Consider the following 17,720-nt stretch of genomic DNA (forward strand, 5'->3'; position numbering starts at 1 on the left):
CAATATTAATTATATGGTCACCATGATTTATAAAAATTGAAAGTTAACAAAAATTTATAAGGATATAATAAAGATAAAAAATGATAACAAGAGCATTTGAATAACATTGTATTACCAAACAATTAAGGTAAAATAATCTTTCATGTCTAAATTGGTCATTCCACAAACAAAAAGCACAAGCCAGTTTTGATTTACCAAACACTTTGCCACTGCTTTTGCCACTGACAGCACTTATAAAAAACTAGTTTACCAAACACTCAGCTGCTTTGCTTTTCAGCCACTTATTCTCAGAAATAAGCAGAAGCCAGCTTTTCTGAAAAGCACAGCCATACCAAACATAGCCCTAAAAGACCTTAAACTTTTTGAGAGGTAATATAACACGGTAGAAGTTTAGAAAATAGTATTGTTGAGCAAGTTTTAATTTGGTGCGTTACTGCTGGTATGATATTTTGGATATATAAATAAAATTGTAACTATAAATAAGTGAAAGGAAAACAAAAATTTTCGCTCATCTGGTTGTCTGGTTCCGCCCAAGACACCGAACTGCCGACACCTAGTCGAGTTCAAAGTCGTCTTTCCTTTCTTCAGTACAAGTTTTACTTTTAGCGGTTTCGGTTTTGGTCCTTCATAAGGTGAAAAGATAAAATGTTCGATCTTAGAATGGTAAAAATTACCACAACATGTGACATTGTCGCTAATTCAATTTTGGCTGAACTAGGGAAAGTCGAAGCAATGAAAAAGAATAAGGGAAGCTCTTCTATCTTTTACCTTTTTTTTTTCACGAGATATGAACAATAATATTGTCACGTTTGGAGTCATATTAGCCTTGTTTGCTAATGCCAGTGCCCCAACAGAGGGAACTACAGGACTTTCAAGTTACTACCTAGTTTATAGGGAGAAATTGAGACCCTATTTACAATAACTGTTTTAGAGTAACTGTGTACAAAGCTATGCATAATACATGAACAAGCTATTCCCAGCTGCACTAGCAATTAAGTTTGCTTCTGGATGCCATGCCACCTGTAATAGCTTGGAGCTTAAGTCATAACTGATATCGTTACCGGCCGAGCTTGAATTTTCATGCCCTGAAAAAGCAGAACAGATGGATTTAGTTTAACAGAGAGAAACAGATGTATTCTACAGAAAGAAAAATGTAATGAGGTTGGGAAGCCTAACCATGCCGGTAAAATCCTCTTGCCAGGTTGCTCAAGGATGACCTCCTAACCCTTGGAGCAGCCCGCGGAAGTGGCTTCCTATTTTCAAGTTCAGAAAAGAGTTCAGAAAGCTTTCAGAGGGGTAACATATATGTTTTTAGGTGACAGCCAACTCAGTTTCACAGAATCACAACCGTCTTATTTCCACGTTATACAAAGCACCATGACCATTTCATACTGACAATCCACTTGATAGTTGATACACAGAATGAAAATTATCTCATGAAAAACCCATTCCTCCTTGATTAAAAGGTTTCAATTCCACCAATATATTTCATTAACAAATTGAGGGAATCACACATGAGTATAAGGTAAAAGAGCCAACCTGTTAGGAGTTTTGCTAGCTTCTATTGTAGTTCCTTCTTCACCTCCAATACCATGGGAGAAAATGCGTACTAGGTTGCTGTATTAAAATTATAGAAAGTTGTGACAAAAGCTCAGTGTGTTGGCAAATACAAGCAAAACAAAACTACGACTAGTAACAACAGTTCCATGACTTGATATGTGAGAGCAGATCCAGTCCCAAGTGCATACCTATAAGACCCAGTTGCATAATGAAGTCCATCTCCACTGAAGCAGCACCCAAATTTATCAAATATGCGATCATTAGTATACAACTCAGATAACTGCAAGGAGAAAAATAGAGCTGTCAGCTGGAGGGAGACATGGGCATGCAAGTTGAGTCATGCTCATACTGACAACTGAAAATCAGCTCATTAGAACTCAGAGCACAGGTTACTTAAAAAAAAAATTGGGGAGATTTATGCATTTGGGTGTACGTGCTCCAACTATCCGTGGATCTAATTCAATACATATTAAGAAAAACAAAGCATCTTCAGTTTGGAGTCCAGAAGATCTTCTAGTTACCTTAGGGCGCAGGTGCTCATGAATCCTGTATATTGCAACTGGTGAAGAATCCATATGCACGTCCCAGAGCTATAACATGAAACAAAAACATCACTGTAAACATGCATCTACAAAAAGGGGTAAGACCTGTCTCGCTAAATCCATAGAGAAGAAAGATTTTCAAAATGTTACAATAAATCTGTTAGAACATGAATCAAGAGCATCTCATCCAATCCACCTTAGATGAGAAATAAGGTAAAATTGGTAACAAAATACCTTTAGATTCATGTAGTCACGACTTAAGATGTACCGCCCATCCTTTGAAAACTTGATGTCAGAGATGGATGCAATAATTTCTGTGAAAAATGACTTTAAAGCATTTGAATCTCCATCTTGTAATCTGTAAACCACTCCAAAGAACAAGTATCAGAACATCTTGTGTGTTTGATCAATAGTAGATACACAGTACACAAAAATGAACAGAAACTGATTTAAACTCACATTCTTGCACTGTTATCGCATAAAGCTGACTGCCTCATGTCAACTAAGCGAATAAAACCTCTTGAGCTGCTGTATGCAAGCAGATTACAATGAACGGGATGGAATTCAGCCGATGTTATGACCTCTGAATAAACATTTCATGAATCAGCAGAAAGATCCAAACTAAAGAAATATGTATAGACCTCCTAAACGAGTCAATGGACTTCAAAGGATGCAATCATTTATTTATTCCCCGAGAGATAAACAATGAAGCACCAAAGCATTGTTTTAAAAACTGAGTCAACAGGTTCGTCAGACTTGGGCACCCTGTTGGTTATTACGTCTTCATCCTAAAGAACAATGGTTGAAAAATTATATTGAAGCAACCAGACTCCACAGCTAAACTTAGAGATAATGATTATACACTACAGAATCTGAGATTTGCTCATAGTTCAATTTTTATTTAAAGGCATGCTTTTCATTCTTAATAGCATGAAGTAGTTCGATAATAGGAGCTCACAGGATGTAAAGACTAGAGGAGGGAATGAGAGACTACCAGTCAGATCGTCCATGTTCGGTGGCTTCATGTCTATAATATTGAAACATTGATCGCTGATCTCAAGATTCCACAAGTTTATTCTAAGGTCATCTGCAGAAAGAAAAGTTTCACCATCGCTGCACAAAAGTTGAAACCAGATTATTTCTGTGATGTATATACAATTTGAAGTCTATAACTATCTACTTAACAACCTTAAAGTTGCTTCTGCATTACAAGGATACCAAAGTAGAACAATAAAGAAAGGTGTATCTGCATAATGAAAAAACAAAATGGCTTCCCTTATATTCTAACTCTCTTGTGGCAATTTCTAGCTATTAGAGAACTAAATAACATGCCAAAAAGTTTACCTATTATTTGAGATGGAGTGAATATTATAATCATGAGCATGAGCATACACCTTTCGGCATCTCGTTTGGGCAGTGTCTTCAGCGTCAGCAACCTAGTCAGAAAACAAATTACCATCATGACCATGTATACTGTGAAAACTGATGCTGATGAGACAAGAGTAATACAAAAACATAGCTTTACTATAATACAAGGGTGTCAACCTTGGCATGTATGTCTTGATACTGGGACACGTTATTAGCCATCTTCTCCGCCCATTCTTGACGATAGCCATTAGCAACAGTAGGTTTATCTTCTCTACTGATGAAACTCTTTTCAGACAAAAGCACATTATCTGAACTCGTAAGTGGACCAGGGTTCATTTCTTTTACTTTCTTCACCTTACCTTCCTTAACCTGATCACAGAAACCAGAAAAGCACACAAGTCAACATTTTGCCAAGCATCTAGAGTAATTGTCATTAGTGAACATGGTTTAGAAATTTCGTACCTTCCACAGTTTTATTGTCTTGTCATTTGTTGAAAGAATAAACTGGGATCCGTTGGATGTTGCGCACCACTTTACTTTGTTGATCTTCTCCTCAATTTCGACACTCTTCAAGTAGTCAAACTGCGTAAAACATAACAACACGGCACACTGGTATAATCATCCTCATTGCAGTAAACGGAACAAAACATAATCCACTGGTACAATCACAACAGTCACAGACACTTGGGCTCAATAATGCACTAACTAACTAAAACAAGATTCCAAATTAAGCATATACCTCCGGTTCATGACTCTGAAACTCGGTCTTGAATTGGAATTCCGGATGCTGGGTGGACGTAACGTCCAACTGCTCCAGTTCAAGTCGAGAACGGTGCTCATCCAAATTCTAAGAAGCCAATTAATAATTAAGATGGTAAGCCGAATTTCAAGCCAAAAGTAGAACCAACCACCAGCCTAAAAAGGAAGATAGCCGCAATGAATTCAAAAGCAAATATGATACACACACACACTCAAATATATTCTCAACTGACTCACATGTTTCCCATCCTTCCTCTCGAAGATTACGCAGCGGCCACCTCGATCTCCAATGGCAAGGTGATCACCACTCTTGTCGAATCCAATAGCAGATATCACATCAACTACACAAACAGCATCACATTCGGAATCATACATATATAAGCAAGCAACCAAAACCAAAATCGAAGCCTCATTTCTGCATTTGTTCACTTTATAACGGCCAGAGCCGATTGAATTAAAGTTGAACACAACCAGAGGTTCTAGAATGGCCAGAATAAGCAAAAGCACAATAGAGAGAAATTTGAAATTTGGAGGTGGTGGTGGAAAGTCTAACCTTCCTGAAGTTCATCACCGGGAGCTCGTTCGCCGAAAACCTGAGAGAACTTCCAGTCGAGAGGGTGGTCGGAGCTGGGAGTCATGGCTGAGCCAGGTGACAAAGCTTTTGAGGTTTCTGTGTGGTGTGGCAATCATAAGACTCCACTTGGAGGAATCACTGTGGCCTTGAAAGTGAGAGAGCAAGAGAGACCTTTTGATTATTTTGAAATTGAATCTCTCTATTCTCCGTCAACCACTCGATTTTCCAGGAATATATGCGCCAAAATTATAAATAAAAAATAAAAAAACCGAGAAAAGATATGCGCCAAAATTAAAAGGCCGGCCGACTGTCGCTCGGCCCATTTTAGAAAGCCCAATATTTTATTCTCTCCTAAACAAACCAAGAACCATTTTACAAAGCCCGGGTTTTCAAAAAAGTGGGGTTGGTTAGAGATGCGGGTCCCTATGAATGCATGCTTCACGTTCCCTCCCAAGGTGCTAGCAAAGTGAGCCCAACCCATTCTGTGGCAAAGTGTGGAGTAAATTCCAGTCATCGCTCGGGATAACTTCAATCGCCCGCCCATGGCGGCGGTAACGCGGCGTGATCGCCGGTGCTTATGGAGGTCCTTTCTAAACTCTCCATCTCTTCCTTCTCGGAAGGAATTCCGATGATCTCTATCATCAGAAGGCATTCCACTACCGTCGGATTTATGGCCCACTTCTTTGTGCGGCCTCCTCCTGCTGCCACGACCAAACGAGATGGACCCACCTTCCCCGGAGGGCCCGCAAGCCTTAGGGTGCGCCCGCACTGGATCTAACCTCCCAAGACCACCTTTAATGCCCCCACTTGGGTCACAAGCTCGCGTAACCAAGCTCGGCGATCACTTGAGAAACTGTAAGCTATATAAACGTCATCATTCGCACGCATTTCATCGATGTGGGACTTTTGGTGCCTATTTTGTCTCATCATATAAGACCCAAAATTTAAGCTATTCAGAATCAAACCCAGTCGATCGAGTGTCTGTTGGAGTTTGCTATTTTTGCTTCAACCACCTAACACTAGATATAATCAAAGCCAAGGGACAGATGGAATTCTCTGGGATTACAAGTTTACAGCTCTTGTCGTATCAACAATATAAGGTAAAGAGATATATATGGCTCTAGTCAACTTACAACTCTATCAAACAATTTAAAACAAGATGAACTTCTGCTTGACCTGAGATAGTTAACGCAACTGAAACTCTCATAGCTATTCCAGACCTATGGATTCGTAATAATTTGTTTTTGTAATGAAGAATTCTTTTAACTACTAGTTAATTAGACATGAAGAAAACCATGTAATGAAGAATTCCAGACCTGAAAACATGACCTTTTTAGGTCATTGCATATCATCTAGGAAGAGATTTACAACAAAAGAGAAACTATACAAATGCAGTTATAGACCTAACTATCACAAAACCTTCTATACACGTGTTGCAAAGTTTCCTCATTCATTATTTACCAGAACAGAAACCATGCATGTACAGATACAGTTGCATCCAATGCTACTACCTTGGTTCAGATGCTTCCATTGTTTGAATACAATTTGATTCCAAGCTGGCCAGATCGGCGGACTTTAGAGACTCTCCTCCCTCTTTCGACAAATAGCTCAATGTAGATCTAGAGGAATCCGAATTAAGTATGCTGGCATTCAAGAATGGAGGCTGTTTCGGTGAAGGAATGCTACATTCTTTATCGGTCAGCATGTGAACTACCTCGGACATGGATGGTCTCAGTGCAAGAGAAGCTTGCGTGCACAGAAGCCCAATTTGAAGTACATTTGACGCCTCTCTTTCGGAGTACTCACCTTTCAACATGGCATCAACAGATTCAGTAATAGTATTGGCCCTATAGTGCTTATAAACCTGATGCCACAACAAAAAAGCATGTCATTACGCATGTTAGGACCTATAGTGCTTATAAACCTGATGCCACAACAAAAAAGCATGTCATTACGCATGTTAGGAATACTACTTGAAAACGAAACTTGGCCTAAATGATGACCATGCCATTGGATAAATATATAGTAACAAGATAGAGATACGAATCTTACAGAATAAAGAACTGAGTGTGAACCCTCGATGAAAACATGGTTCTTCCTGCCACATACAATCTCGAGAACAAGCACACTAAGGCATAAACATCAGCCTTATCGGTTAGTTGTCCTCGAACAAGATATTCAGGAGCCATATAACCTCTGCAACAAAAAAAACCAAACCAAATTAATGACTTCACCTTGTAGTAAGTAATATTGGTAAAGTAAATAAATTACTGGTAGCTAGAGGTAGTTTCTTCTTACAATGTGCCTGCAATTCCTGTGCTAAGATGAGACTTATCAGGACCAACACAGCGCGCAAGTCCAAAATCAGCAATCTTTGGAGTAAGATTCTCATCAAGGAGAATGTTGCTGGATTTTATGTCCCTGTGAATAATTTTCTCGCCGCAACTTTCATGGAGATACACAAGCCCCTCAGCAATTCCAGAAATGATGTTAAATCTCTGTTGCCAACTTAAAACTTGCTCAGTGCCCCTACCAAAAAGGATTTGATCAAGGCTTTTGTTGGGTACATATTCATAGACTAGAAGGCTTTCTGGACCTTCAATGCTGCAACCCAAAAGCCTAACAAGGTTCTTGTGTCGTATACCACTTATGAGGTTTACTTCATTGAAGAAGTTATCCACCCATTGCCTTGTGTTCAAGAAGAGTCTTTTAACTGCTACATTGCTCCCATCCGGAAGAGTTCCCTTGAATACGGAACCAGCTCCGCCTTGGCCAAGTGTCCTCGAGGCATTGAAGTAATCGGTGGCCTTTTCCAGCATTTCGTACTTGAAATTCAAGCTGTTCTTGTGTGGAGAAGTTGATATCCCAATTGAGTATTTGTCCACTGAAAAAAAAAAACAAAAAAAAATTAAATTAGAAGCTGTAAAGAACAACAAATGATTAGTAGTTAGGACTAGAGTTCCAAGATGTTTACCTCCTGTCATTTTTTGTAATTTCCGGTAGGCCATTATAAACCCAAAGAGAGCCAAAACAGAAATGACCATTCCAGCTATAATGACAGCTAGAACATGCCACAGATCAGCTGAAAAAACATGACACCAAAATGAAAATTAAACTACCATGACATTGAAATCAATATGGTTCGTGTGTTACCAATTTGGCTTTTTGGGTCACATGTTTTCAATATTGATCACCAAATGCTAAATTTCGTATAACAACTAGTCATACTTTAAGTGGAGTCCTAAGAGAAAAGACACATCGGTAATCAAGATTGAAAACACATGGACCAAAATTAAACTCTGACCGAGATTGATTTTAGTACAAATGAATGTGGAAGTGAGCCTCACCATTTCCATTTGCTTCTTCTTCTTCCATGTCATAAAATCTCTCGGTAGAGTACCTCATATAACACCCTGCCAGCATAGCCCTACCTTGCTTCCCAGGCAAGCATCCCCCGAGAATCTTCCCAGCTTCTTCCAAACAATCTCTACACCCTTTATCGCTGATGGTCCTCCAGCACTGGGCCAATGCATAAACACTTTCAACTCCACCTCTCTGCCCCACCACAGCAAACCCTTCATTCCCCTCAGCCTTCTTCGTCAAGTTACCAATCACATCCCTTACCTTGAGGTGAAACCCCTCCTTCATGTAATTATCTTTCGAAAAATCGACTGGACTCCCACATTTCACATTCCTGTGATTTTCGTCGAGGGCCTGGCCCGAAAAGTCATGGTCATCGTAAGCGAGGAAGCAACCGTCGAGGTAGATGCGAGCTGAGGTTGAAGGGAGGCATTTGGGGAGCTTGGTTCTCGAAATTGCGAAACAAGTAGAGCAGTCTTTTGGGGAGAGATCGGAATGGCATTGCGCAAAGGCGTATAGTTTTGGAGCCGGTGAGGTGACGCTGTATTCTCCCCATTGTTTCTCGTTGACACTGTTGGAGATGGATTCCATGGCGTCTATGAAGTTGGGAATGAAGTTGCTGTCAGAGGTGTGGGTGGAATTTCCGCAGAACTGACCGGCTTCGTAGATTCGAGGATCTGATTTGGAAGTGGAGAAGAAGAAGAAGACAAAGATTATGAGGAAAACCCATGTTGAACAACGAAGTTTTGGGATTGGGAATCGCATCTCATTCGAAAAAACTAGGCCTAATTCTCTATTTTCACCTCCTCTGTTTCAAGAACAGGGGAAAACAGAGTGAATTGGAAAACCATTATAGGCCAAATTCCCTGTGTTTCTACCAGAAAAACATCACAATTATGGATTTTGGTTACGACGAGGATTTGTTTCTTTGATTTTCTATATTTAGGGAATGTTGGAGTTTGAAACTGTTTCAGTTCGAGTTGAGAAGAAGGTTGGTGAGCCCTCAGCGTCTGTTTTCATCTTTTTTCATGCATTGAAAAATCGAAAATGAGCTGACTGAGGAGGACATTTTTGACGCTTTTTAACGACCAAGAAGATTTTGAATATATAAAAATGGTTCTGGTAGAGAAGGAGGGTATGTATAATATGGTTGTTTAATTTAGACACAGAATCATTCTGTATAAACAATTGAGAATGAGAATGTAGGCCTGCTGCTAAACACGTTGATTAATGTATGCAGTTGTGATAGACACATGAGAAACACGTATCGATAAATTGCAGGCGTAATTCATTATCATGTGTTGCTTGGTTTTTGAAAATAATATTGGAAAAGGTTCCTAATCACATAACGTATTGGAAAAAGCATAATAGAAAATTATTTTTAGTATAATAATAACAGAGTGAATTGAAAAACCATAAACGGGGCTAGCTCTGTTTTTATTTTTAGTATAATAATTTTTTTTATTAAATTTATATGTCGGTTTCTCATTTGAACTTGAGTAAATCGGGTCTGGTTGTTTTAGGCTTGCATTATGTTAGAAGCTTAGGTTACTTCCAATAATTTCCTAAGTTCTTTTAGGGACCAACGCACTTTTTGTGCTTCTAGCGGATCTTCTGAAGTAATACAGAAGGAAGATTCATGCTATTTTGAATGTATTTAATGTCAAATGAGTGTCCTAGTTTCTACGTACCACTGTGGGTACTAGCACAACTTCTTGCCTATCCCTAATTGATAGCAGGAGGGTATGTAATGATCACTCTTACTTGTGATTAATGTAGTGGCTTTTGGCCTTGATTCAAAAAAAAAAAGTCACATAATTTTAATCAAAGTATAGCATTAAAAATTAAAGAAAAAATCTAGCCGCCCATGCTCTCTACTCTCTAGTGCTTCGACACCAAGATGTCGATATTCGCCACTTGACGTTGACTTAGCAACACTCGTCGTCAATTAATCCTCGTGATTCATGCGACACTATCGAGACGGCGACACTTCAGCGTCACACTCAAATCCAACAGTACTTCCTCAAGTGTTTTCCTTGTTGACCACTTGTGGCTTGTCATTGACCCCAACACCAATTGTCAAAGAGTTCTTTCTTGGACTAAATTCATTTTGCCCCCTCCAACTTTGAGGCAAACATCAGTTTGGTCCCTGACCTTTTTTTTAATCATGATCGTCCTTGTACTTTTAATTTTCATCACTCTCGTCCAAATTTCAAAATTACCTCCGAAGATGACGTCAGAAGCTGAGCTGGCCCCGACATAGGGGCCCACTTTTCAGATTTTGAACCCCAAAGAAGGGTAAAATGGTCATTTTCTATTTAATCTAATTTCTTTTTTCCTTTATTAGAATTTAATCTAATTACTAATTTTTTCTTTTCTTTTATCTATGTATTTTCTCCCTCTTCTGCTTCACTTATCCAAAACCTAAAACCAAATCAATCCAACAACTTCTCAATCTTCCTCCTCGGTCCTCTGTCAAGCCCGAGATTCAGGCCACTGCACTTCTCAGAGAAGTGAGCTCAGCAAAACCAAAGCTCAAAACGGAAGCTTCATCTCAAAACTCACACACTCCCTCACTGCCCATCAACCACAGCTTCGCTTGTCAAATGAAGCAGAATCGAGCTTTCTTAATATACAAACCTCTAATGGCCTGCCAATGCCTTCTGGGCTCTTATTCATCTTCGATTCTTCGTCCCTACCCCCAAACCCAAAACCCCGCCCAAATCCAGAATCCCTTCCTCCATTTCCTCCCACGTCTCAACCAGTTCCAATAATGAAGAAAACGATAAAACCAAGAAGCCCAATTTCGATTTCCTCAAGCTCTCAGTCTCCGCCTCTCTCCCCCAAACCCCAACCTCACGCGCCGCCGTCAAGGAGAGAAAGCCACGGGCCTCTTATCAGTTTGGGCCAATGGCCCAACTGAAAAATGCGAGAAGCTTTCTGGGTCGTCGCCGTCAGTCTTGGCGGCCTGGTCAAGCTCTGTTCCTCGACGACAATCTCGGTGGAGTGCAGCAACGAGCGGATCTAGCTTGTGGGTCGACGCTTCTGAGTCGAATGCCAGAAGTCGGTGTGGACGCGAAAAGGTGTGCCGCAGATCTGAGTCTGATTGCCAGGCAAACACAACTTGGATTTTTATGGAGCGTGCCGGAGTGTGTGATTGTGCCGGAGTGAGTGATGATGAGGTCAGAATCTGGTCGGAATCAGTGAAGCACGTGGGCTGTCAGGGCTGATGCAGGTGACTCAGGAGGTCGATGTTAGCAGCTTTTCCGGTTTGGCTCATCGGCGGCGCGGGCTGGTTCTGGTCTGAGGCTGGTGGTATCAGAATGATCGGAGGTGCTGGCTGGGTTTTCGAGGGCTAGGAAGCCGGCGAAGAAGGAGAGTAAGAGGGCGCTGAGGGAGGAGTTCAAGATGCAGAGGAAGGAGGAATGAGAGATCATCTCTTCGGTTTTAGGCTTGGGATAAGTGAAACAGAAGAAAGAGAAAATACAGAGAAGAAAGGAAAAAAAATATTAGAAAAAATAAAAGAAAAAAGAAATTAGATTAAATAGAAAATGACAATTTTACCCTTCTTTGGGGTTCAAAACCTGAAAAGTTGGCCCCCAAGTCGGGGCCAGCTCAGCTTCTGACGTCATCTTCGGAGGTAATTTTGAAATTTGGACGAGAGTGATGAAAATTAAAAGTACAAGGACGATCATGATTAAAAAAAGGGGCTGTGACCAGTTACCCATTTTTAGCCCAAAAAATGCCCACTTACTCCACCAAGAGTTTTTTAACCCCATTTACCCAATCTTACATCTATTGACATTTTAGCCCCTGTTAATTAAATTAAAACTCATCCATCTCTTATCAGTCTCTCTCTCCTTCCCAAACTCTCTCTCTCTCCCCCCGATCTCCACCTCCACTCTCTCTCTCTCTCTCTCTCTCTCTCTCTCTCTCCTCCCCATGATCTCCACCTCCGGTCTGTCTCTCTCTCTCTGATCGCCGCGCCGGAGATGCAGTCCAAATCTGAACACGACGATGAAGCTCCAGTCGGCGATCCAACGTTCTCGTCGCCGTTCGATTGATCGGCGATCCAGCCACTCCAACGTCCTCGTCGCAGTTCATCGGCAATGTGTCTACTGCCCCTAACGCTGCCCCTAAACCCTAAACTTAACACGAAGACATTATTTGGGGGCAGTAATGTGTCTACTGCCCCCCACTAAACCATTATTACTGCCCCCCACTAAACCATTAAAACTTGCCCCAGTTTTGTGAAGGGTTCTGACTTCGTATGAAGACATTATTTGGGGGCAGTAATGTGTCTACTGCCCCCCACTAAACCATTAAAACTTGCACCAGTTAAGTGAAGGGTTCTGACTTCGTATGAAGACATTATTTGGGGGCAGTAATGTGTCTACTGCCCCCCACTAAACCATTAAAACTTGCACCAGTTTCAAGGATTCACAGTGTATTGCACTTTATCACAAACAAATCAACAAGAGATGATTACTGTCTCCTAAGAAAGACATTATTTGGTGGCACTAATGTGTCTACTGCCCCCCAATAGACCATCAAACATTACACCGCTTCCTATGTTTCGCAGATTATACAAGTTATTCACACTCAAAACAACAGATAATGTCTAAAAACCCACATTATGAGGGTCAATATTCTGTCTACTGCCCCCCACTAGACTGACACAAACAACACAATTTTTTTCATTTATCAACTACTGCAATTTAACACTACATTTACTTTGGAATAGCAGTTTTCAGTCCGTCAATAAATAAAGCAGTCATCATTGGCCCCCAATACAAAGTCTACTGGGGGGCACTAATGTTACAACTTTTATGGTTATGACTGCACAATAGCAGATAGCCATTTTCAGTCCGTCGTCGATTCCTTCAGAAGGTCAACCCCGGCCTCGCCGAGCTTCTCAGCGACGAGGACCGTCGGCTTGGCGTCGAGCCTGGCAGCGGAGAGCACGACGACGAGTTTCGGCGCGGCGATGGCTAGAGCAGGCGTCGTGGGCGACCTGCCGGAGCGATGGAGGGAGGGAGAGAGAGATCCGACGTCTTCTGGAGAGAGAGAGAGAGAGAGAGAGAGAGAGAGAGATAGAGAAATCGGTGAGGGGGGAGGAGAGAGAAATCGGTGAGGGGGAGAGAGAGAGAGAGAGAGAAACTGAGAGTAGAGAGATTGAAGGAGAGGGCAAAAAAGTCCCAAAAATTAATAAAAAGAATTAATTGGGTAAAGGGGAAATAATCCCTTAGAGTGTTTTGGGTAAATGGGGTTTAAAAACTCTTAGTCGGGCAAGTGGGCACATTTTAAGCTAAAATTGGGTAAATGAGCATTTTCCCTACAATAAAGGTCAGGGACCAAACTGATGTTTGCCCCAAAGTTGGAGGGGGCAAACTGAATTTAGTCCTTCTTTCTTCATATCTCAACATTTACAGAGTAAGGGTCTGGAATTCTGACAGTGAAGTAGTGAATTTCAAAAATACATAGTTGAATACTTGAATATGGGCATCGAACTAGTCTTCTTGTGTTTATTTTATTTTATTTTATTTTATTATTTTATTATTTTTTATTTTTTATTTTTTATTTTTTATTTTTTTATTTTTTTATACAAAAAGGAAAAGACTATAACAAAAACCCACAAACACATTTCCCTCTTAACTGATCCAAATGAAACGTTAAGGACACAGAAAATGGGACATAGTCGTATCAAGAGAATTAATACGATTCTGTCATCGGATTAGTCTTAATCGCTAGTTAATGCAGTGATCTTGGTTGTTTTGGTTTACGAGTTTGGTTCGACCTGATTTTCTGAACGTGAAATGTTGGAGTGGGCGCCCCTAGAGGGAGCTTTGGTGGCACCGACGGTGATGATGGCTCCTAATATTGTCTTTGATGCTTGGGTTCAGCACATGGCCTTTGGGCTTTTAGTTAGGCCTGAGTTAACTAGGCGTAGCTTGCTCTGTGGGTTGGATTAGTTTGTAGGGTGTCTTGACACCCCCATGTATTTGGCGATGAGGGTACGAGGTGAAGGAATGGATGGATTTCAAAACTTTTTAATTAGTGCGGAATTAGTTTAACAATTAAACTACTAACTAAACATAAAATCCATTCCTTTAACCCATGATCTTGGCTTATTGTGATATGTATATAAACATAGCATGCATAGTAAGGAAGAACAAAGAGGGAGTTTATGTTCTACTCACCCTTGGAGCGTGATTTAATCCGATCCAAGTGAACCACCAAAGTTCCTCTCCTTGATCTCTCCTTGTGTGTGTTTCCTCCACCTTGAAGCACCTTGAATTAAGAACTCCTTCTTGTGCTTGTAATATTCTCCTTGATGTAACAAGTAGAGCCACAAAAGGATATGGCCTCTAAGGATCTTCACCAAGTGAATCAAGAGATGAAGAAAGATGAAAGAAAAGAAGAAATTATGCAAGTGTTCTTCTTTCCTTTAATTTTGTAATGGACCAAGGGAGAACTCTCTCTCTCTCTCAAATCTGAAAATAATAGTGTGGAGACACACTTATTTTTTTTTCCATGCTTTCACTTTTATATAATAGGAAATAACTCCTATTACTAAAAGAAAAATATTGACTTTCATAAAGCCAATATTTTGGCTGGTCCATACATGTTATTGGGCACTAAAAATGTGTCTTGGGCTTTCATTTAAATCTCATTTAGTGAAGCCCAAGTCCACACCAAAAACCCGACAATCGTTTAGGCCCAATAGGTTCGGTTTTACCCGGAAATCCTAATTATGTTCAAATAATAAATCTAATTAATTATTTGCTCATAACCAACTCTTGTTTAATCTTCTTCATATACAATCTCAATGATCCACCTATATGGTGTGCGATCTCTTAGGTTCTAATTAACAAGGCAGTGAAGTTTATAGAAACCATTCTATTTTGTTTACGAATCAAAAACTCCATTTTTGATTCTCCCTTGTTATTAGGATTATAAATGTTTATTAATCCTCGGGGACTTCACAAGTCATGAGTGACGTCTTGCAACATATCATGACTACCCTAGTTAATGTAGAATGACAAAGAACCTATTTAATTGGAATTACAATACAATACGGTCATTCTCTAACACGATGTTCTAAATCACATTATTGGGGTATGGAATTGATATGTCAACCCCCTAATGTGATTTTCATTCTTATGTGATTCTTAGAATGTGATTAGAAACTCCTTTTTAATCTCATTCATTGCTTTGGCCAAAGACTCATTGAATCACATCTTTGAACATACACCTTATTTACTTAAGGATAGAGATTCCTTGTTGTACACTCACATGTCTCCATGGCCGAATTGATTATACCAATGAATGCATCTATTATATCCATTAAGGGACACAATATTATTGCATCATCAAGAGATAATCCATTCACTCATAAGACAACTATGGTGTCTCAGGTCAAAGGACTAATTTGTATTATTGCAATTTAGAGTTCAAGTTTGACATGTAAGTAAGACTCCATAAAAGAACTCTAATGATCGCGTTCAGTGTACTCTTTAAGTTAAGAGCACCCACATACTTGTATTAGTGTCTTTACACAAATGACAAGAGACATATCATCCTCCATATTGAGCATACATAGTATGTGCTAGTCTTTCCGGATTATCAATGTCCAAGTGATAATCCTATGACTATGAACCTTTTAGGATAAGAGTGTGAAAGAGTAAAGGTCTCACACATCTAACTCTTTAGATTACTTTCTCTTTAACTCATATTCTTTGGACCTTGTTCAATCAAATATTAAATATAAGCAATGAACAATACACTTGCCCTTTTGATTAATAATAATTACAATGATCATTACATCAAAATGATTGTTTTATGACACAATTCCTTCACGAGGTCCCTCTAATCCTCCATCTACTCTCTTCAATGAGTTTTCTTAGAAATATTAAGAGTTTTTCTATTGGAACCTCTAAATTTACTCACTTGACCTCTATGCTTTTTACACCTCTTATCAAATTTTTAAATACTAAATTTACTCGCTAAACCTCACTAAACTTCCTCAAATAACCTCACTTATATAATTTGCAAACAAATTATTATCTTTAAAATAAAAAATTTAGTCATTTCAATGATTTAATCACTCTATAAATCTTAACTAAATATACTTCTTCTTCTTTTTTAACCAAATCATTCATTCATCTCAAGCCAGAATGACACGGATACATACCTTCCCTTGCCAACTCTAGGACAAGTTTAGGACGTGGTATGCTAGCACCACCCATTAGACAACCAATGCTCACATAATCAGTGAGCCTATGAACTATGAACATACGTAATAAATAGGCACAAAAACAAAACAAAAGGTGCATAGGTCCCTAAAAAAATAGGGTATAACTTAGAAAGAAAAATCTATCTAACATAGAATTGGGCCAAAGGCAAAGCCCTAGTCCAAATTAGAGGCCCACTGGGAAGCTCAAAAGGAGAAAGCCCAACCCCAAGGCCCAGTAGGATTTGGACCAAGGCCCAAAGGTCATCAGCCGCATGCGTTTGCCCGTACAACCCCGTGCCACCACCAATCCGCCATATCCGCGCTGCGTCGACCACGCCCCACCCAGCCTCACCGACACAACCCAAACAAAACGACGCACCACCGACATGGCCCACTTCGCCGACACGACCTAGCAGAACGACGCACCACTCCAGAGTCAGAAGATGCCGCCCGGATCCTCCAGATCTTCACTGCTGCACAGCTCCTCAGAGCCACGCCGCCGCTCCCCATCAGAAACCCCGTCGCCATTGATCTGCAGAGCTCAGTCCGAAGCCCGCCAACCTTGCACAACACAACCACACCCAGAGATTTCGTCTGGACCTCACCACCGCCACCCGTCTAGATCCTTAAGTTTCAATGTCTCTCCCAAGACCTCCACGGGCAAATAGCAAGTCCTGTCCGGCAGCGGCCCATTAGCGGCAAGGCAAAATCTCACCGATTCCGAGCGCCGCCGGACGAGCAAATTCTCAAAACCTAGGTTTTTTTTGGGTGTTCCGAGTTTTCTGGAGCTGTTCGAACAGTATTACACCCTACAAGTTTTTCGTTCCATGATCCTCTATATGTACTAAATATACTTCTTAATCAAACTTGAGTTTTAAAAATTAATGTCTAATCAAGAAGAAAATGCCATGAACTATTATGTTTTTTTTTTCTATTTTAGCTGTGCAAAAAAAAAAATGAAGAAATCATTTTGTTTTTATTCTCAAAAAAAAAAATCATTCGTTTTTTAATGTTTGTTTTTTTCTGTATTTTTTGTACCACATGATTAATTATTTAAATATTTTTAGTTTTTATTTTATTTTTATTTTTTGCAAATATAATGGATTGACTTAGATTTAGGTCATAAATCATAAGAGAATTTATTTTGTTTTCCCTCACCAATATGCGTTCAACATATATATCATACATTTTTATGTCACATGATCTTAATCATATTTTTAATTCTTATTAAATATATATGAATACTTTAATGAGTATGTAGTGAAATTGGAAAATGAAAATAGATAAGGAAGTAATATAATATTATTGAATTGGAAAGTCT

At 39.8% G+C, this 17,720-nt stretch overlaps 2 protein-coding genes across 2 annotated transcripts; both read right to left on the reverse strand.

Moving 5' to 3' along the window:
* Positions 1 to 733: 733 nt before the first annotated feature.
* LOC133745941 (serine/threonine protein phosphatase 2A 55 kDa regulatory subunit B beta isoform-like) lies at positions 734 to 5,010 on the reverse strand. The gene is made up of 14 exons (XM_062174101.1): positions 4,783 to 5,010; positions 4,467 to 4,570; positions 4,210 to 4,317; positions 3,933 to 4,052; positions 3,648 to 3,839; positions 3,447 to 3,538; positions 3,097 to 3,215; positions 2,562 to 2,685; positions 2,337 to 2,460; positions 2,082 to 2,150; positions 1,749 to 1,840; positions 1,540 to 1,617; positions 1,177 to 1,253; positions 734 to 1,085 (listed from the first exon to the last, which is right to left on the reverse strand). The coding sequence occupies exons 1-14, from the start codon at positions 4,865 to 4,867 to the stop codon at positions 949 to 951; spliced, it is 1,521 nt and encodes a 506-aa protein (XP_062030085.1). The 5' UTR covers positions 4,868 to 5,010; the 3' UTR covers positions 734 to 948.
* Positions 5,011 to 6,105: 1,095 nt separating this feature from the next.
* Positions 6,106 to 9,175, reverse strand: LOC133706978 (cysteine-rich receptor-like protein kinase 1). Its single transcript, XM_062132521.1, is given in 6 exon segments — positions 6,106 to 6,667; positions 6,856 to 6,935; positions 6,938 to 6,999; positions 7,102 to 7,687; positions 7,778 to 7,885; positions 8,151 to 9,175. Coding segments are annotated over 6 exon segments (1,971 nt in total). The 5' UTR covers positions 8,929 to 9,175; the 3' UTR covers positions 6,106 to 6,310.
* Positions 9,176 to 17,720: the final 8,545 nt, after the last annotated feature.

This window comes from Rosa rugosa, chromosome 4 (genome assembly GCF_958449725.1).
Source record: "Rosa rugosa chromosome 4, drRosRugo1.1, whole genome shotgun sequence".
In the NCBI taxonomy this organism is placed as follows: domain Eukaryota; kingdom Viridiplantae; phylum Streptophyta; class Magnoliopsida; order Rosales; family Rosaceae; genus Rosa; species Rosa rugosa.